Consider the following 19,670-nt stretch of genomic DNA (forward strand, 5'->3'; position numbering starts at 1 on the left):
GCAGCAGAGGCACCACCTGCGTCACCTGGATCCCTCTGGGAACCACTGCCTCTATCTTGAGACAAAAGCAGAGGGTACTTTTTTGTGCTCAGTTTCTCTTCAGCCACTTGAAACACGCTGCATCCCTGATGGGAAATCAGGGAGTGAGCAGGACCTCTGAAACTGTGGGTGCAGCATCTCCTCAGAGGCAGAATGAAACCTGGGCTCAGCAAGTCAACAGCACTGGAAAGAGCTAAGTGTTGCTGGATTCCAGTGAACTTTTGAAAAAGGGAAGGGGAAGAGACAGAGCAAAGGAAAACTACAAAGAAAAATTATGAGGAAGAAAATGCTAAGCAAAAAAAATGAAAAGGAATTTGTTTGAGGAATACCTATTAGATACCGAAAACCCTGAGACCTGGCAGCCCAGCTGAGCAGAACCTTTGCTACAAGACATCCTGGCTGGAGTGGCAAAGCAAAAGTTTTAAAAACAACCCAGAAACAAGGAACAAAGTATGGGATGCAGACAGAGCTCCACGATTTAGAGCTGAGAAATGGACAAAACCATACGGGAAGCCCAAATATTTAGTATCATAGGAAAAACCAGTATGAACTACCACAGATGGGAGACTGAAGAGCTACAGACACTCTGGAGAAGAGGCAGAGTGCTCAGGACTCTGCTTGGCAGCTGGAAGGTGGCAGGACAACATCCTCCAGCATCAGAGGGATCCTTGGACACAGCAGCATTTGAAGGCGCCTCCAGGCAGCACTGAGGGTGAGGAAGATTTTCAGGTCAGCAGCAACTTCCACCAGAGTCCTGTGGCAGCCAGCTGAGGAGGTCCCTGACTGCCCCTTATGTCAAGCAAGCCTGGGAAAGGACAGTTTTAGAAGCCTCAATCACGCTGTGCCAGTCTCCACAGAGAACCTACAGAATGACCCAGTTGAGTATGCCATGGTTGGTTTGATCACAGTCCTGGACAAAGCAGGGAAAAGCTGATCCAAAGTTCACCTGATAAGGAAGGGCTCCAGGGGGAACACAGCAAGGGCTGAACAATGTGACTGTGGGGAAAACACACCTGGGAATAATCTCCTTTTATTGAAATTACAGCTGAGAGTGACAAATGTAACAGGGATGTTCTTGCAACATCCTGCTCGAAAAACATGGCAACGTCACCAAAATGTACCAAACTGAGGGGCAAGAGGATGGTTTGTAGAGGCACTCCAGGGTGTCCAGCACTAATCCCAGCCATCCAAAACACTCCTCTCCCCATCCTCAAGTCATCACTGACAGGATTTGTGGGAGGCACAGAGGGTGTGAGCGGTAAACACCAACAAGGACGGCACAGTCATAAAGCCACTGGGGAGGCTGCGGCTGGGCCAGTAAAACGTGCTTTAAACAAACCAGAGCCAAGAAGCCAAGTTGTACTTGGGAACAAAATCCCTGTCCCCAGCCTGAGGGAGTGTCCACAGAGTGAGGAGACTCGGGAGGGCTGGCCTTTGGCAAAAATGAGCTTTGGCAAAATTGAAATTGCGTTGTTCCAGGTCTTACCAATGAAATGTAAAAAAACCCCAACTTCCTTCTGGGTTAAACAAAACATTTCCTTCTCTCCTAAACTGCTTTTCCTTCCAGATCTCCCACAAAAGCAAACCCAGTGCAGAGGAGTGAGAGATGCTCCATGAAAGCCAGAGAAGGAAAACAGATCAGTCACACGTGACTTTGTAGTCAGGCACTCAGCAGGGCCCAGTCCTGCTCTACAAGGGATTCAGGGCTTTGTGGACAAACCCAAGGAAACATAAGAGAAACCTTTCCAAATATACCCTCTGATGCAAGAACCAGCCCCCTTTGAGAGGTGGGTTTGTGCCTTTCCTGATGCTCTACAGGCAGCTGCTCCTCCCACTTCAGATCTTCACTTAAGGTTGATGGGAAATTCAGCTGAACCCTGAAAAGAGTCCACTCAGCAGTGACAACTGTCCTCCTCGTTGTGGCATCAGTGATGCTGCTGTCCCAGTATCCTTTTAAACACCTGGAGCTGGTGGCTCCAGAGTGGAGCCACAGGAATCATTCCTGACAGGCAGCACCGATCCTACGAGAGAGCTCTGCGGAGCTGTGTGGCTTATCAGCAGTAGAAGCAATAAAAAAAAAAAATCAATCAACTCACAGGGAGGACATTCCTAGGCACTACCAGATCCATTATCTCAGCGGAAATGGATTTTCTCCACCATAAATATCCCTGACCTCTGGTCCCCACCTCCCCGAGCGTTGGCTCACCTGTGCTGTTGACTGCTCCGTTGGCCATGGTGTTGGCAGTGCCGTTGGCAGTGCCGTTGGCTGTGCCGTTGGCCATGCCATTGGCTGTGCCGTTGGCCATGCTGGCATGCTGTGTGCTCTTGGCCTGCTGCCGGTGCCGGCTCCTGGCGCTGGGACTTTGCTCTCCACTCCCTGTGTTTCCCCTGGCCACTCCAGCCACGTGTCGGTGCGTCCTGCGAGGGAAAAGAACATGGGAGGTGAGAGACATCACATGGAAAACCCCACTCCTGCCTTTTTGCCTCAGTCTTGTGCCGATTCCATCCCTGGGAACGGACGGGATGCAGCCATGCGCCTCCACTCAGGGCACTGCCCCGAGCTCCACGCTGCTTGCTCAAACCCACCAGTGGCAGAGTCCCACGGAGGAGTCACCTGAGTGACAACCCCTTGCTTTTGTTCACGGGTGGCCACCTCACATGCCCACCCTGGGCACTCATGGCCAGTCACCAGCTCACAGCCCTGAGACACCGTGGCTCCTGGCAGCTTGCTCTGTGCACCCCTGCAGATCCCAGGGGAGATCCCATGGCAGCCCCACCTCCTGCACCACAGAGGGGATCCTCACTGGTGCCTCCTACCTGGCTCCAAGCCTTGCACAGAAACAGGTGAGGAAGGTGCAAGTGTTTACTGCTGCCAAGACAGCTGTGGCCCCCAGAAAAGGAGGGAACAAGCAGCTGGAAAAGATAGAAGCTGAAATCACAGCACAGGCTGTGACTGGCTCAGGTGCAGCTGCTCCATCTCTTGGGGGTCTGTGTGTCACAGTGGAGTTCACCTGCCTCCATGTCCCCATGGCCAGAGCAGCCCAACCTCTGTGGGCAGAGGACCTGCAGCTCCCCTGGCAAACTCCTCCTCAGACCACCCTGGGTCCCCAAGGCAGCACAGAGGCTTCCCAAAAAAGCTCAGTTTCACCTTAGGAATTTGTTACTGCGAGTGGGCAGGGAGACAGGGTGGAGGGGGGGGGGATGCTGCCTTTCCAAATCCAGGGGCAGGGGAGAGGCAGAGCCCAGGTACCTCCACCCAGGCTGGCAGCCAGGGCAGCAACCATGGAGAGTGAGGACTGCAGGGATCAGGACGTCAGTTTGCCCCAGCCAAAATCTACCCTTAAAAGGGCAAAACCCACAAACTGTCCCCGAGTGTCAGGGCTGGCGCTGGGAGGGGACAGCAGCTTGGCAGCGACAGGGTACAGATCAGTCATGCCACCCTCGCCAGCTACAGAAAGCCCTTGGTTCTTCCCACTTATTCCAAAGCCTCTCTCCTTGGGGAGCAGCTCATGGCAGGACTGGGATCAGGAGGAGACAAGGGAAAGCAGGAGATGTTTGTTGAAAATAGATCAGATAAGAGCCACAGGGCAGAACAGAGCTGTTGTGACCCCTTCGACCAGCCTCGGACTCCCAGGAGGGCAGCCCCACCCAGGGGCTCCTCAAGAGGCTCCTCAGACCGTGAATTCACCCCCAACATCCTGGCTACCCTCGGACACAGCTCCGTGCTGGGGGTTTGCTTTGCCCACCAGCACCTGGGGACGTGGAGCATCTGCAGGTGCAGAACAGGCTCCTCTTCCCTGGTCAGGAGGTAAAGGTGGCCCCTCACTGCCACCTTGGTGGGGCATCCTGACATCACATGCCTCTCGAAAGCTGGCTGGGACCCCTCCCCACAGTCACCCCCTCCCCACAGTCACCCCATGGTGAGGCCAGAGGCAGCGAAGGCCCCAGAGCCATGGCCAGAGGGCAGCGGGCAGGTGGCACCAGCCAGTCCCACCAGGAGCAGCCCCCTCCGCACGGGACAGATCTGGTCCCTGCCCTTCCAGCACAGATGAGCTCAGAGCTGCCCAGGCAGTTTTTAGAAACCAAAACAGGATGTTTCCAGGCTGCCAGGCGGAGGCACAGGGTTACCAGCCTGAATTAGCCAGCCCGCCGCCCAGCCCAGCCCTCCCACGAGTGCTCCCATCTGGGCATTGTCTTTTAATAGATACTGGAAACAAACTCAGGCCACGGAGCACAGCAGGATGGGAATGTGCGCCTAAAATAGGAGCAGGGAGAAAATCAGGCAAGGCACAGACGGAAACAGATGGTGGGACGGAGCGAGGTGTGCATGGGGCAGCCCCTCTCCTGGGGGGAACAAGACCCCATTGTACCCCATCGACTGGGGACCTCAGGTGACTGCCCCAACCCTAACCTGGACCAGGGCAGACGGTGCCAAAGAGGAACATGGGATCAGCCAGGTGACATCAACCATTCAGCTCTCCCACTTCTGCCAAGGCAGAGCCCCCACACAACAGTGGCCAACACAGACCCTGGCCATGTAACCCAGGAATGGCCAGTTTCTCCAGCTGAGGTGGCCAGAAGGTCCCAGCATGAGATGCCAGCAGAGGTGGCAGCAAGTCTTGGTCTCACTCAGCACATCAGCCCCCAAGCTGTGGCTGAAGAGGAGGAAGGGCAGAGCCCAGAGAGCCAGCACTGGCTGTGGGAGGTCAGGGTAGGAGAGCCCCAGTGCCATGTGGTCAATGGGAGTTCAGCTCCCAAAAATACAGAGATGAGAAATTCCCCCTGTCCCTGCCAAGAGGGGAGGAGACCAGCACCCAAATGAGAGAATCATGGAATGGTTTGGGTGGGAAGGGACTTTAAAGCCCATCTCATTCCACCCCCTGCCATGGGCAGGGACACTTTCCACTATCCCCAGTTGCTCCAAGCCCCATCCAACCTGGCCTTGGATATTCCAGGGATGGGGCACCCACAGCTTCTCTGGGCAACCTGTGCCAGGGCTTCCACAAGACAAACAGGGCTCGTGGTACCCACGGCCCCAGCCCTCAGCTAAGGGCCCCTGGGCTCTGTTTTCTCCCTGCACAGAGGGCTGTGGAATTTCACACCCCACCACCAAGATTAGCAGCAAATCCCAAGATGACATTTGTTCAGGAGAAGAAAGAGAAGCCTGACCAAGCTGTTTCCCTTGTGGGGACAGTGTAGAAATAGCTGAGGAGCAAAGAATGACCCTTTTCTTCCCATCCTGCCGGCAAGTGAGTTTGCCAGCATCCATCATCAAGCCCAGAAAATAAACACGGCTCTGTGTATAAACACAGCAACCATCACACAGCATTCCCAAGCGCAAGGGAACCGTGTTCCATCCCAAAGCAGGCAGCTGCCTTCACAGTGGTTGCATCCAGCAGTGCTCTGCCCCACAGAGCAGTAACACATCAACCTGAGCAGGTATGTCCAGAACACCCTAATTTCAGGGGAGTACAGTACAGATTGAGGACTAGCTTGGAAGTTTCCCATGCCAGGGCAGCCATGGGATTGGAATGATCAGAGGCAGACCTGGCAGGTGTCTGAAGGTGCCCTGCAGAAGTCCTGGCCAGACTTCAACACTCAAAGAAGAAACTCCTCACAGCCAATGGAAAAGTAGCGGGGAAGGGGCAGCAGGCAGTGACCAGGCTGAGCCTCCCAAACTAGAACTTTCTTTGCAGGTTTTCTAGCACCTACTGAGAGCTGTTAAGTGCCTGCCAAGCCTAGCTCTCTCAGGTCACTGAGCACTTCCCACCTCTGAGAATGATTTAACACCTGGATAGCAGGAATCAACAGGAGCAGCCACCACAAAAGGGCACAAATTGTGTTCACAGCCTACTCCCAACACCCCATCCCTCTCCCTCCTTGGGTGGAAGATGAACACACAGCATGGAAGGACACGGTCACTTTTGGAGCCAAAAACATCATCTCTGGTGTGTGCCCAGGAGATGAAGAAGAAGCAGAAGAGCTTGAGGTGTGGGGCTTGTAGCTGAGAGTGCTACTGAGCCTGGGCCATGCAGAACCTCCCACAGGCAGGCTGCAGGCACCCTCTCCACAGCCACACTCCTATCCAGAACATCTGTACAGGCTGCTGGGCCACTGCCACACTCTGGAAATATAAATAGGTGTTAAATTCAACTCCATGTTGACAGTGTGACACGTCTCCCAATAACCACAGCTCCAAAAGGAGCAGCGCTGAGCCACTCCAGCCCAGCAAGGAGGCAGGGCAGGGCACTGAGCCAGGCATAGGATGGCCTGTTGCCCAAGCATCTCATTTCCTCTGGAAGCAGCTGTTATTTCCCTGCAGCTCTGCTTCTCCTGCTCCTGGACTTTCAGAAGTGTCCCCTTGTGACCATTGTCCAGAGGACCATTGTGCTTCCCAGTGCCTGGCCAGGGCTGTGCTTCAGGGAAGAGCTGGGGGTCCTCATGATCCCCATTTGAAGGGATCCCACTTTCTTAGTTTGCTTGGTCACAGCCTGTCCCACTTCCAGACAGACCATTCCTTCGGCTGCCAGTGGAGCAACTGGTGAAACTCTCTGGGCCATCACAGACCTGATACTCCTTGAGACAAACCCTTCAGGAGGGGCTCAGGCCAGCCACAGCCTGTCTGTACAGTCACCCCCTCTACCCCCAGCTCTGCTGTCCCCTGGGACAGGCTACCCCTGCCCCACCTCTCCCGTGGGCTGCGGTAGGGGCTCACTGGGAGATCTGGAGTGGGGTGCACTGCAAAAGGACAGGGCCACAGCAACCTCTCAGTAATGGACACACAGCCTGGGGCCTCACCTTGGTCTGCTGCCAAAGCAGTTGGTACTGGGAGGCTGGTGCCGGCCATCCGTGGCTGCAGCCGCGCTGGTGGAGTCCCGTCCGGGTGCCTGGGACCCTGCATGGGGGAAGAATGGGAGAGTGAAGAAAAGGACTGAGACACCTACTAGCTCTTCCCTCCTCCCCACCTTCCAGAAAGGAGCCCCAAAAGCACAACAGTCCCATCTATTGCATGACAGACCCCCAGCACCCAAGGACACCCCACCTTCGTGCTGGGTTCTCTCCTCTCCCACTGCTGCGTGAGGGCACAGCCCCCCCTGCCCAGCACCCTGTAGCTCCAAGTAGAAGGCAGGACTCTGCAGAACTGGCAGCACCAGGAAAGCAGCCACATCCAAGACTCCCAGATTTCACAAGTTTTGTTTCTCAGCAGGGAAGAGAAGGGGCCAGGGGAAAGCAACACATTAGCCCCTGTCCAGCACAAGGTCTGCTCTCTCCCCTGGCAGCCCCATGGGTCAGCCATCAGTCCATGTCCCCATGGGGAGCCCTGCTCAGGAAACACTGAAACCATTTCCACAGGCCACAGGAACAGCAAGGGAAGGGGCTGATCCATGTGGATGGCTGGAGAAGGGCCTGGAGAAGGGCTGCTTCTCCCAGGCCATTGACGCTCCTGCTCCAACTCCGCAAGAATTCATGAGCACCCAGGGCAGGTGGGGCTGGCACCAGAGCTTCACCTGGGAGAGGAGGCAGGTGCTCGCCCTGGGTCACTCGCCCAGGGGTGCTGGGGACCGTGGGCTCAGCCCCCTCCTCTCCCCACTCAGCGCCTCGTGCCTGGAGCCACTGCGCGCACGTGGGGCCGGGCACTCACCCTCTGTGCCAGCACTGCCATCGGGAAGGCTTCCCAGAGCAACAGCCGGCCCGTCCAGGAAAATCGTCAGCTCTCCGCCTGACACAATGCTGCCTTTGTTCTCCGTCTGCAGGTCCAGGGTCAGCTGCCTGTTCTCCACTGTGGGAGAGAGGGGACAGGGAGAGAGACCACCAGTCACCACGGGGATCCCAGCTGGGATGGACGTGGCTCCACCAGCCCAGCTCCCACGTCAGGCCCGTGGCCTACCCCCTGGTGGGTCCCCCCCAGGCCTCCCCCACCCCCCAAAGGTGCCTGCTCCCTCAGGACCAGTTGTCCCAGTGAGCACCATCAGCACTGGCCCCACACCTATAGGTACCTTCCAGCACTGCCCGAGGATCCCCAGCCAGCCCCATTGCCCTCTCCCAGGGAAAACCCTCCCTCACCAGCCACCCTTTTACTGGGGCTGCAGCTGCCCCAGGGGCCCTGGCTTTGACACAGCCAAGACCCTCATTGCTCACAGATCCAGGAGCTGGGGCTGTAGGGCAGAACCTGGCAGGAAAGTCAAGGGATTTAACACAACACATGGGGCAAGAAGGGTCCTTCATGATGGCGACCACCACATCCCCATGCACCAGTTCCACTGAACAATAGCGGCACAGAGGGCTGTCCGCAAACAGGAACACTCCAAACACTGTGCTGAGGCATCAGACTGCCTCCACAGAAGGTTCTGGAGTGTGTGGCATGGTCTGGGAGGCTCTTGGAGGCAGTTGCCAGCTCCACTCCCACCCTTGAGAGCCATTTTGGCTTCATCAGCTTTAGCAAGAGTTTGCTGGTCCCTAGGGGCAATGGGGGCACAGGCACAGCCCTTAGCACCCATGGGCAGGCAGGGCTGGTCCCCTGGGTGACAGCACCCACCCCAGCACAGCAATGCCTGCCAGAGCCAGCCCGACTGAAACACCCAGCTCCGCCACAGAAGGCCAGAAAAATTTGGCTGCGCCAGCCTGGGACAGCAGCCCAGACACTTCCTGACTCATTTGCTCAAATAATATTTGTATTATACATGGATTGCTCATGACACAACGGCACCATTTTTTAGCAACCTGCTTTGTCCTGGTGCGATGCGGGGATGGGGTGTGGTTCCTGCCAGTGGGAGCAGGAGGAAGGGAGCACACACCTATGGACCCCTTGTCCCACCTCTATCTTCAAGCTCTCTGTGCTGGGATTCACCACCCCCTCCTCCAAGACATCCCAAAACCCAGTGACATGGGGTTTGTGGCAAAGACAGGGCTGTGAGACAGGCTGCATTTGTGGATCTCAGGGAAGTCTCTGGTTTGTAGTACCAAGGATACAGGTATCCCCTGCACAGACAGGGCACACGCTCACAGGGGTACAGCAGAGAGGCTGGAGTTCAGCTGTCACTTATCATCCACCCATCATCCAACAAGGGATTCTACTGAGCCTGGTCTCCCTCCTCTGCCTCACAGAGCTGTTCTCCACTTGCTTCCAAGGGGAACCGACCTCACAGGCAGTTTTAAGAGCCTGAGACAGAAGATGCTACTGAGCACGGCCAAAAACCAGAACAAATCCAGACCCTGTTTCCCCCCTGGCTCCTCCAAACCATAGGAATCCACATTTTCTCTGGGGTCCCTCCATCCCCCTCCGTAAGCGCCGCGCTCCGGGGCCGTACAAGCTCTCATTGTGCGGGCACTCGGCCGAGGCGCAAAGACAAGGTGTCTCCAAGTGGAGGATGTGAACATGAACCTCCCAGCCGGCTTCCTTCTCCCCCCCTCCAGCTTTTTTAAAGAAAATAAACACTCGCAGAACCTTCCCCTCCCTGTCCCCATCCAGCGTGCAGGACGCACAAAGGGACATTGCTGCTGCCCCGACGGCAGGTCCCCCGAAGGGCCGAGCACAAAGGCTGCCTCTGTCCCGCCGGCTGCCAGAATGTCAGAGGAATTATTATTATTTTGGGAGGGGGTCGGGGGTGATTTGGTCCTGAATAAGGTCTCAGTTCAGCTGCTTCCAGTGCCCCGCACGCAGCATCAGAGCTCCCATTTAGCGGAGGTGAGCTGGAATTCCCACCCAGCCCATTAAGCGGATTTACGGTTCCAAGAAATGAGGCAGGGAGCAGCCGGTGCGATAACGGCCCCAGGCTCGGCCCCAGCCCCCGGGACCCATGGGGACCACACATGTCTGACCCCAGGGAGCTGCCACACGGGACAGGCAGCCCCTCTGGAACACCCTGTCTGAGATGGCTCCATCTCCATGCACACATCCAGGAAGAATTCCAGACAGCCAGCCAGATGGTGCTTCCCACTCTCTCAGCTCCCCAAACCCTCTTTGCACAGTCCCACTGGATGCAAAGGCCAGGTCCCATTCCAATAGGTCCATGTGATTGTCCAGGTTTTATCTGGGATGGATCAAAGCTCTCTGGTGCTGAGCAGGGGAAGACTGGCTCAGCCTTTGTGAATTTCCACAGCCAAAGGAATGACCCCAAGCTGTGGCTGCAAGTCCCTATGGGGAGAAGCAGGAGGAAAGCTAGACCTTCCACAGCTATTCCCAAAACAAGGAAGAACCCAGAGTTTACAGGCAGGGATAATCTTTACTGTCCCATGAAAGTCTCCCCAGAGCAGCTTTGCCCATGCTGCTGACCCAGCCTCAGCAGCTTAGAGACAACTATGTCCCACCCCATTTATTTGCCAGAGATAACCAGGAGAGCCTTGGACATCTACTTCTTTCCTCTGAAAGGTGACATAGGATGGCCATTGTCTGACCCCCATGGCGACCTACTGGCTGGATGACCAGTTTTATGAGATTACATCCCAGCCACAGCAAGCCAGCTCAGGGAGCTGCCAGGGCACGCAGCACAGCACAGCTCCTTTGGCATCACAGCCATTATGGGGTGGAACTGCAGCTTTCCAGAGGTTGGGAAGTGCTGCTGGCTTCCTGGAGGGTCCCACGAGGCCATTCCTCCAGCAGCTCTGCCTGGGGCACAGCAGTGGGGACTCTGTGAAATCTGTAAAGCCCTGGAATGTGGTGTCACTCAGCACACAGTGGGACCAGCAAAAACCAGCAGGGCCCAGTACGGGGTTCCATAGAGCCCACGGTGCTGGGCCAGCTGGGGTTGCCCCTCAGGCAAGTAAGAGGTGGAACCAAGAGGTGTCTCTGCAGAGATGGCACTCAGGGGCCAGGGCAGGGACTGAGCCATGGAAAACAAGCCGCTTTACAGGAGCCCTGGGAGCAGCTCAGCTCCTGGAAGGCTCCAGCTCATGTTGGTGATGGAACTCATTCTGACCCACCTCTCCACTTCCCATCCAATCCCTGTGGAGGCGGGAGAGCTCTGCCTGACAGTGGAGAGGCCCCGCAGGCCCTGCCAAGGTGCTGGAAAGTGCTGGGAGCCCCAAAGCCAGGCTGGCCCTGCCCAGAGCAGGAGCTCCTGCGACAGCCAGGCTGTCAGCTCCAGAGGCTCCCCCAGCTTTCCTGCAAGCTCAGGCCTCGTCACTGAGCTCTTTTTCCAAGCTCCAGGCCTTGGAGCAGAGACTTTTTCACCTGAAGCAAGGCGTGCTTGGCAGGAGGGCTGACAGAAATGGGGGGAGCTCCAGCAACATCCTGGCAGGCGGGAACCAAGGACGTCACCGTCCTGCCCACAACCAGATCCATTCCTGCCCACCGAGCAGAATGACAGGAATAAAATGAAGGCCACAGCTACACTCACACACCAGTAACTCACAGAGAACCTCATCAAAACAGTAACAAGCCCAGTGAAGGTAGAGAGAGGGGCTGCTGCCTGGCAGGAGCAGCCCTGGGGAAGGATTGCTCCAGCTGAGCACTTCCCAAGATGGGGAGAGGAGAGCCTCTCCCAGTGGCAGAGGGCACAACATTTTGCTGCCTCACACACATCAAGTGTCTGACTAGGGATGGCTTGAAATCCCAGATGCCTTTTGCATGCCCTTGCTTTCCCTGGGCTGGCAGGTAGAGGGAATGGGATCCCCTCCTCCCGGGAGGTGAGGAGCCCCCAGGGAGGGGGTCTCAAGGCTCCCATGGGACCCCTAGGGGACACCCAGCAGTCTCTGCCCCACTCAGAGCTGCAGCAAAGCCTGAAGGCTGAGCAGTGACCTGCAGAGAAGGAGGGAGAAGATGCCAGCCCAGACAAGATGGGCAGACAGAAGCAGACGGCCCAGGCAGTGCCAGCTGCCCCCAGCCCATGGCAGCACCTTCCTGGCAGGCCAGGGCAGGCTCTGCAGCTTTAAGAGTCCTCCCTCCCAGCCCACAGTGTCAAGGAAAAATCTGACACTTTTTTTCTGGTGGATGTTAATGGACAAGCTCGAACAGCCAGTTGCCTTTTCCATTCATTTTCCACACAGCCCCCTGGGAGGCTGGGAATGAAAGAGCCGATTGTGCCCCCGCAGGTAGGGCAGGAGCCACGGCGGCTCCGGGATCGGCACACCTCGGCAAGGAAAGCTGCAGGGAAGAGTGCCCTGGGGCACAGCCCCCACAGCCCTCAGGCTGTCTGACACCTACACCCCAAGCAACAGAGCCCATCTCGGGGAACACGTTCAGGTCCTCAGGGCCTTTGCAAGGTGACAGCGGTGGCAGTACAGCTCCTACGTGTCCCTCAGTGTCCCACAACCAGACCAGGTGCAGCCTGCCCAGCACAGGGAGTGTGGCAGGGACAACGGTGTGGTTTCACAGCCTGCAGCAGCAGTGCCAGGGGAAGCAGCCCACCCCAAGCCCTGGCACCGTGGAGGGTCTGACCCAGCCCCGAATACCCCCGAGGCACAGGAGGCCCCTCTCCTTGCTCAATACCAGGTCTGTGTCTCACAAGCTTTGCTTGGAATAGACAGAGACAGCCTTTTCCAGCCCCACGCGGCCGCTCGCACCACCCTGGCGCTGAATGGCCGCCTTTATGTGGGAGCTGCTGTCACGAGCCACACTCTGGCAACCGCAAACGGCAGCAAATAGCAGAGGGGTTTGTGTTTCCGAGCCGGCTGCAGCACCCTGGCTGACGTGGGTACGGCTGACAGGGGCCTGGCTGACGCAGGTACGGCTTCCGTCACATCCAGCCCCCAGCCCAGCCACACAATGGCACCTTGTTCCCTCCCAGGGAACACAGGAGCTGCTGCGGCCACCCCTCTCCTCTCCTCCAGGCAGGTGAGGTGCAGGATCCCCACCGGGGGACCCCCTCCTACGTACGCTTCCCACCGCTCCGGAGCAGGTTGCCAAGGCTGACAGAGGCGGCGCCCAGCAGCTCGTTCCTCAGGGTATGGCAGATCCACACCTTCAGCTCCAGGTGGCTTTGAGCCGTGACGTTCCTGCAGAGACCAGAGAAGGGGGCTATCACCATGGCCTCATGCCTGCTCCATGCTTGGGCAGCGGGCAGTGCCAGCTCCAGGGAGCAGAGGGAGGTGGGCAAGGCCACGGGGACTCCCCTTCCTGCTGCCCTCCCAACCTGGCTGCCCCTGACAGCATCATCGTCCAGGGGGAAAAGCTCTGACTGCCCCAGCCAACGGCCCAGCAGAGCACAGGGAGCCAGCCCTGGCACCAGCTTCACACCAGGGGGTCACACACACTCACAGGGTGAGGATCTCGTTCCACAGCAGCTCGGAGACGCCCATCTGCTTCCCTGTCTTCTTGGTCTCACTGGGCAGCCCGTCTCCAGCCACCTCCACGTAGCAGTTCATGCGTGCCGGGCGGCTCTGGGCCTTGGGCTTCACAGACACCACTGGGCAGGGACAGCCATGGGGTCAGGGGGAGCCCTCGGCCCTGCTGTCACCCCCCGTCCCATCCCATCCCTGCCAGGTCGGGGGCCAGGACTCACCGTAGCACTGGGAGAGGGGGAGCAGGAAGCACTTCTCCCGATGGCAGTGATGGCTGCCACCAGCCTGATCACTGCCTGGCCCCCATCTTCGACCCTCCTGAGGGCTGCAGGGGAGTCACTGTCCCCACAGACACCTCCCTACCCCAGGGCACAGGAGCACGGTGGGGGCGAGGCGGTGGGGGCACCCCCGGGTCAGCAGTGCCAGGCGGAGGGGCAGAGCCGGGGACAGCTCCGAGGGGATGAGGTTCTGAGGGGACGCGGCTCCGGGTGCCGGGAGCCATCTCGCGGCCAGGGGAGCACCGGCGCGGCACTGGCAGGGCCACGGAGCCACGTCCCCACGGCAGCCGGGCGGGGAAGCAGCGCAGCCCAACCCAGCCCAGCCCACAGGGCAGTGCCGGGCACCCCAGCCCCTGCTTCCCCTGGGAAGGGCTCCCAGCCCGGGGTGCAGCAGAGCACACACGGACGCCATTCCCGGCGGAGGGATTGCCAGCGAGGCAACAGGACCCACCTTTCACGGAGAGCTGGGACTTCTCGCAGGGCGGCCCAGCCCTGGCCCTGCTGGAGCTGGCAGCGGCCATGGCATCACCCCCGGCTGGAAGCACAGAGAGGAGACGCCTCAGCACTGGGCCGAGGGAGCTGGGGCTGCACTGGGGTCCCAGCCCAGGGCCCAAACACAGCCTGGATGCCACTGAGAGTAACCCACACAGCAGGAGACTGGGCAAGGGATGGACAACACCCGGGAAACACAGGCTCCCTCTTGTTCCTGATAAACCAGCCCTGCACCACAGGCAACACTGTGTCCTTGGGAGAGAAGCCTTCTTTGGGAAAGTAACCCCCTTCAATGGCACTGCCACAAGCCAAGCTGGGCAGTGTCAGTCCTCCAGAAACCCCATCTGAACAGTGCAGCTCCCCTGATCAAAAGGCCAGGGCTGATCAGGGGTCAGAGCAGGCACCAAAGTCCTGCCCCACAGACAGCACCTCACAAGCAGCCCACGTGTCACCACACGTGGGATCCCTCAGAAGGGACACAGCAGTGGTACTGGCAGGACAGAGCAAGGTCCTGTCACAGTACAGGGAAATGGCTACACCCCTCAAGGGCAGCCCTGGTCTCATCCTAGAATCCCACAGAATCATTAAGGTTGGAAAAGACCTCCAGGAGCATCGAGTCCAACCTGTGCCCAATCCCCACCTTGTCACCCAGCCCAGAGCACTGAGTGCCACATCCAGTCGTTCCTTGGGCACCTCCAGGGATGAGGACTCCACCACCTCCCTGGGCAGCCCCTTCCAATGCCTGAAAATTCTTTCTATGAAGAAATTCCTCCTGAAATCCTACAGGAAAACCCATTCTGTCTACTCTAAGCAATGTCAGAGGGGCCTGCAGCTGCAGCTGCTGTGGGCACGGGGTAAGCCCAGCTGCATACCCAGAGCTCCCGGTCCCCCAGTACTCCCATCATTTCCTCCATCCCTAGTGCCATGTCCCTGTCATGGCACTTCCCCTGCCCCTCCTGCTGCACCTTGCCCTCCGTGTCACCCCCAGGCAGGAAGGACATGAGCTGTGACACCAGGGAGGGTGGCAGGACACATGGCCAGGCCTCTGCTGAAACCACAGACCACAGAGCGGAGGGTGAGGTCACACATCACACAGGAGCACGAGGTCCTGAGACCACAAGTCAGCCCTGGGCTCACTGCCTCCTCCTCCTGCCATTCCAAGAGGAGCTGGAGAGGACAGGCGTCAAGGTCACAGCCCAGAGCCCCCAACACAGCAGGGTAGACAGGGGCATTCACTGCCCATCCTGGGCAGAGCAAAGAGAAGCCTCGACTCTGTCACCCTGGGCAGCAGTAAGGGCTCAGCGGGGTCAAACTCAACCCCCTCCCACAACACTAAAGCCAAGAGTTCCCCCCTACCTGGCCACAACTGGGGCACCTCCAACCTCTCTCTTCCCTGATCAGGGGAAGCAGAAAAAGGAGAGAAGCATCTCCAACAGCTCCAGCCCCTCTCCCTGTGCTGTAGTTTCCTCCCTGCCCTCTCCCCGCACCCTCATCAGACCGTACCGAGCTCCATCCCATGGGCAGATTCCCTGTGAAATCCCCTCTCCCAGAGCCTCCCTGCTCCATGCCAGCCCTGTGCAACCCCCCCAAGCACAGCAAACCTGCTCAGCACCCCAGAGCCTGCCCGTGCCTCATACAGCCCCCAGCTCTGCCTGGGAATCCTCCTTTGGTACGGCCGGCCGCTGTCCTGGCTCCATTCCACACACCCCGACCCCCAGCCTCTCGCTGGGGGGAGGTCACTCATCACATTCATTGACTCACTGTCACACAGTTACTCCCACTCCATTTCTCCCGGCCCACAGAGCACCCCGACCTGCCCTGAAGATACTGGATATGGCTCATCCTCATGACTGCTGTGACTCCTCAGCCCCGCAATCACACGATTCCAGCGATGCCATTCCCATGGCACAGGGAGCAGCCGGGCACTGCTCCTGCTGTGCCAGCCCATGCCCAGCCCTGTCTCGTCTGGGACGCCTCCAACCGTTTTTCTTTCAAATTCTGCCTTTTTCCCCATTTTCTCTTTTCCCGATTTTACACCATTTCGCTGTTGCTGGCTCTGACATCCCCGGCCACGTCAAACCCCCACCGGCCCCCAGAGCCCCGGGGTATCCAGCGCCGTTCCTCAGGCAGAGCTTTGCTCTCCCCCAGCCCTTCCCCGCTCCCGGACACCCCGCGGTGCCCTCGGGGCCCTCCCGCACCCCCACACAGAGGGATCCCGCTTGGAAGGACGAGGCCTCCTCCCTCCCCGGGGTTCCCGTGTCCGACAGCCCGGCCCGGCCTCCCAAGTGACACGGACGGTGGTGCCGCTCCCCGCTTACACGGAGTCACCCGCGGGGCCGCCCCGGGAGCAAACACTGAGACCCGCCCCGGGACCGGCCGGTGCTGCTCCACACAGAACTCGGCCGGGCCCGCGGACACTGCACAGGGAGGTGGGGCCGGGCAGCCCCTGCCGCGGCCCCGGGCCGGTACCGGCACAGGCTGGGCGGAGCCCGGGGCGCCCGGCAGGCCCTGCCCGCCGGCCGCACGGGAGTGCCCGGGTGCCGGGACGGCCGGGCCATACCGGGAAGGGAAGCCCGGCCCAGTCCGGCCCAACCCAACCCAACCCGGCCCGGCCCGACCTAGCATAGCAGTGCATAGCCCAGCCCAACCCAGCTCGTCCCGTCCCGTTACCGGCAGCCGCTCCACTCCCGCTCCCCGGCTCCGGTCATGTGACCCCGGGCCCATCACGTGACCATGCCGCCCGGAAGCGCTCCCGCGGCCCCGCCGCCGCTCCCGCCTTGCCGTGCCCGGACCACAGCTCCCGGCGTGCCCCGCACCCGAACCACAACTCCCGGCGTGCCCCGCGCGGACGGTGGCCGGGCGGGGCCATGGGACTCTCGGACATGGCGCGTGTGCCGCACGTCGTGGCCGACACGGGCGCGTTCCTGAGCGCGGCCCCGCTGCAGGTACCGGGGGGACACCGGGGGAGAGGCGGGGGGACATGGGGAGCGCGGGGGACACCGGGGCCGAGCCGGTGTGACGGCGCTCCCGCAGGACATCGCGGACGCGCTGTACACCGTGCCCGAGGTGCTCGCCGAAATCCGTGACCGCCCCACGCGCCGCCGCCTCGCCGCGCTGCCCTGCGAGCTGCGGGTCCGCCGCCCGCGGCCCGACCTGCTGCGCCTCGGTGAGTACCGCGGTACCGGGACCCACCCTGCGGCCACAGGGACCTGCCCCGGCCCAGCTCCTCGGGGGCCGCGCGCCCGGCTCCCCCGTCCCGTCCCGTCTCGTCCCGCCCCGACGGCCGCTCCGCCCCCCGCAGTGACCGACTTCTCCAAGAAGACCGGGGACTACCCGAGCCTCTCGGCCGCCGACCTGCAGGTCCTCGCCCTCACGTGCCAGCTCCAGGCCGAGACCGACGGCCCCGGCGGGGTCCGCTGGGAGCCGCAGGACAAGGTACGACCCTTTCGGGGACGGGGTCCCGGCCCCACCGCCTCCGCCCACCCTACTGTGTCCCCCAGGTGCGGCTCAGCTCCACCCCGCGGCACCCCGAGGCCCCCCTGCACCTCGCCGGCTTCCACCTGCCCGCCAAGGTAGGGAGGGGAGGGACGGGAAGGGGAGGGTGTGCAGCCCCCCGGAGCTCCGGGCAGGTGAGGGACCCCGCGCTGTGCCCCCCCAGCACAGACCCCCGGGGAAGGGGCAGCACCCACCCAGCCCCGAGCACGGCCCGATCCCGGCGGACAGTGACCAGTTCAGCTCCTTCCTGTACTGGCGGCCACCCCTGCCCAGCATCGAGGAGGAGCTGCAGGAGCTGCTGGTGAGTCCCGGGGCCCCTCCCTGTCCCTGCTCCCCCGTTTCTGGCTGTTCCCAACCCCTCTGTGCCGTCCTCTCTCATACCCCCAGAGCACCCAGGCCATCTCCCTCTGCCCCGAGAAGCCCCAGAGCCTCGGGGATGGGGCCAGTGCTGGTGAGGAGGAGGAGGAGGATGAGGAGGAGAGCGACAACGACGAGGGCTGGATAACACCCAGCAACCTGAAGCAGGCCCAGCAGGATGCGGGGCACTGTGACACAGACCCCACTGGGGTCCAGGTTGGCTGTGTCACCACAGACTTTGCCATGCAGGTGGGGCTGGGCTGGGGCGGGGGGGTTGGGCTGGCTCAGGGGGCTGTGGGGGCACACTCAGATCTCAGGGCCGGTTCCACCAGCCAAGGCGGGGACGAGTCCTTGGACAGGGTGGGAAAAGGTCTGTGATGGCTTCTTATGTCAAAGCCAACTGGGTCTCTCCGTCCCAGAGGCCCCTCTGGGTGTCACTTCTGTCGGGGTCTCTGCCATGGGCCTCTCCCTGCCCGGGCTAGCAGAGCCCAGGTGATGCTCCCCCCAGTCCCAGCTCAGTGTCCAGGTTTGTCCCTCCCCTTGCAGAACGTGCTGCTGCAGATGGGGCTCCACGTGCTGGCAGTGAATGGGAGGCTGATCCGCCAGGCCCGGAGCTACATCCTGCGCTGCCACGGCTGCTTCAGGTGTGGGAGTGTGGGGAGGGGGCTGGGGGGTCCTGCTCCCAGGCTGAGCCCGTGTTCATGGCTCAGGGAACTCCCCCCTCTCCCTGCCTTGCAGGACCACCTCAGACATGACCAAGGTTTTCTGTCCCCACTGTGGTAACAAGACCCTGAAGAAGGTCGCCGTGAGTGTCAGTGATGACGGGAGCCTCCACATGCATTTCTCCCGCAACCCCAAGGTGCTGAACCCCCGTGGGCTCAGGGTGAGTACCCAGACAGAATCATGGAATCACTGAGGTTGGAAAAGACCTCCAGGATCATCAAGCCCAACCTGTGCCCGATCCCCACCTTGTTACCCAGCCCAGAGCACTGAGTGCTACATCCAGCCATTCCTTAGACACCTCCAGGGATGGGGACTCCACCACCTCCCTGGGCAGCCCCTTCCAGTGCCTGACTACCCTTTCCATGAAGAAATTCCTCCACTGGGCCCCCGGGAAAGGGAACCCGACCTGTGGCCAGCAGGTTGGAGGGAATCAAAGCAAAACTGTGAACATCCTCTAGGTGTTCCACTTGACCCCAGAGCTTTAGGGCTTCCCTGCTCAGTTCTCCAGATGCCTGTGGTCCCCTCCGAGCCCCCATGACCCACAGTTGACCCCTTGTCCCCTGGCAGTACCCGCTGCCGGCGCCGCAGGGCGGGAAACACGCCAACAACCCACACCTCGTGGAGGACCAGCGGTTCCCACAGCAGCGGCTCTCCCGCAAGGCCCGGCAGAAAACCAACGTGTTCGACCCCGACTACCTGGCCGGGGTGTCCCCGTTCGCCGAGCACGACGTGCACAGCCGAGCTGCCAACCTGCACATCCGCGACACCACGCTGGGCGCCGGCCGGCGCCGCCTCAACCCCAATGCCGTCACCAGGAGGTTTGGGAAGAAGAGGTGAGGGGCAGGATGTGGCCCCCACCTGCCCAGGTGTTGCAATGGCTCTGGGAGGGTGAGGCCTCTCCCAGACCTGGGAACGGGCTGCGCTGTTCCTCCCCTGCTTTGCTGGTGCCCAGAGCAGCTTCAACTCTTTGGCTTGGGGAGGCCCCCACCAGGGTGGAGGTGGGTGAGGTGGTGCCTTCCCTGCTCAGCCCCAGGCAGTTGTGTCCTAATAAACACAAAACTCTGTACC

The 19,670-nt window shown here is 60.2% G+C and overlaps 2 protein-coding genes across 3 annotated transcripts in view; one reads left to right on the top strand and one right to left on the bottom strand.

The window, feature by feature from the left end:
- WWP2 (WW domain containing E3 ubiquitin protein ligase 2) overlaps nucleotides 1-17,239 on the bottom strand; it is a 34,874-nt gene extending 17,635 nt beyond the window's left edge. The window contains exons 1-7 of one of the 2 annotated variants that reach the window (XM_027647063.1): nucleotides 17,220-17,239; nucleotides 13,987-14,070; nucleotides 13,235-13,382; nucleotides 12,854-12,972; nucleotides 7,682-7,819; nucleotides 6,838-6,934; nucleotides 2,246-2,457 (exon numbers count right to left, since the gene is read on the bottom strand). In XM_027647063.1, the coding sequence (XP_027502864.1) occupies nucleotides 2,246-2,457; nucleotides 6,838-6,934; nucleotides 7,682-7,819; nucleotides 12,854-12,972; nucleotides 13,235-13,382; nucleotides 13,987-14,056 (784 nt within the window). In that variant the 5' untranslated portion in view covers nucleotides 14,057-14,070; nucleotides 17,220-17,239. Of the gene's footprint in view, nucleotides 1-2,245; nucleotides 2,458-6,837; nucleotides 6,935-7,681; nucleotides 7,820-12,853; nucleotides 12,973-13,234; nucleotides 13,383-13,986; nucleotides 14,071-16,697; nucleotides 16,803-17,219 lie in introns of those variants that run through there. The other variant, XM_027647062.1, reaches the window with a different exon arrangement.
- Nucleotides 16,889-19,668, top strand: NOB1 (NIN1 (RPN12) binding protein 1 homolog). The gene is made up of 9 exons (XM_027647064.1): nucleotides 16,889-16,972; nucleotides 17,061-17,193; nucleotides 17,329-17,462; nucleotides 17,528-17,599; nucleotides 17,686-17,823; nucleotides 17,910-18,128; nucleotides 18,426-18,523; nucleotides 18,618-18,762; nucleotides 19,170-19,668. Exons 1-9 carry the CDS (start codon nucleotides 16,895-16,897, stop codon nucleotides 19,437-19,439), a joined length of 1,287 nt encoding a protein of 428 aa, XP_027502865.1. The 5' UTR covers nucleotides 16,889-16,894; the 3' UTR covers nucleotides 19,440-19,668.
- The last annotated feature ends 2 nt before the right edge of the window (nucleotides 19,669-19,670 follow it).

Source organism: Corapipo altera, unplaced genomic scaffold (genome assembly GCF_003945725.1).
Source record: "Corapipo altera isolate COAL_440 unplaced genomic scaffold, ASM394572v1 62, whole genome shotgun sequence".
NCBI classification, from domain to species: domain Eukaryota; kingdom Metazoa; phylum Chordata; class Aves; order Passeriformes; family Pipridae; genus Corapipo; species Corapipo altera.

Bases quoted from the DNA above. Each gene is read 5' to 3' on its own strand.
- NOB1 (XM_027647064.1), top strand. From the start codon at position 16,895: ATGGGACTCTCGGACATGGCGCGTGTGCCGCACGTCGTGGCCGACACG. The intron at 17,824-17,909 runs GTGAGTCCCGGG...TCATACCCCCAG, and splicing joins AGGAGCTGCAGGAGCTGCTG to AGCACCCAGGCCATCTCCCT. The intron at 18,763-19,169 runs GTGAGTACCCAG...GTCCCCTGGCAG, and splicing joins TGAACCCCCGTGGGCTCAGG to TACCCGCTGCCGGCGCCGCA.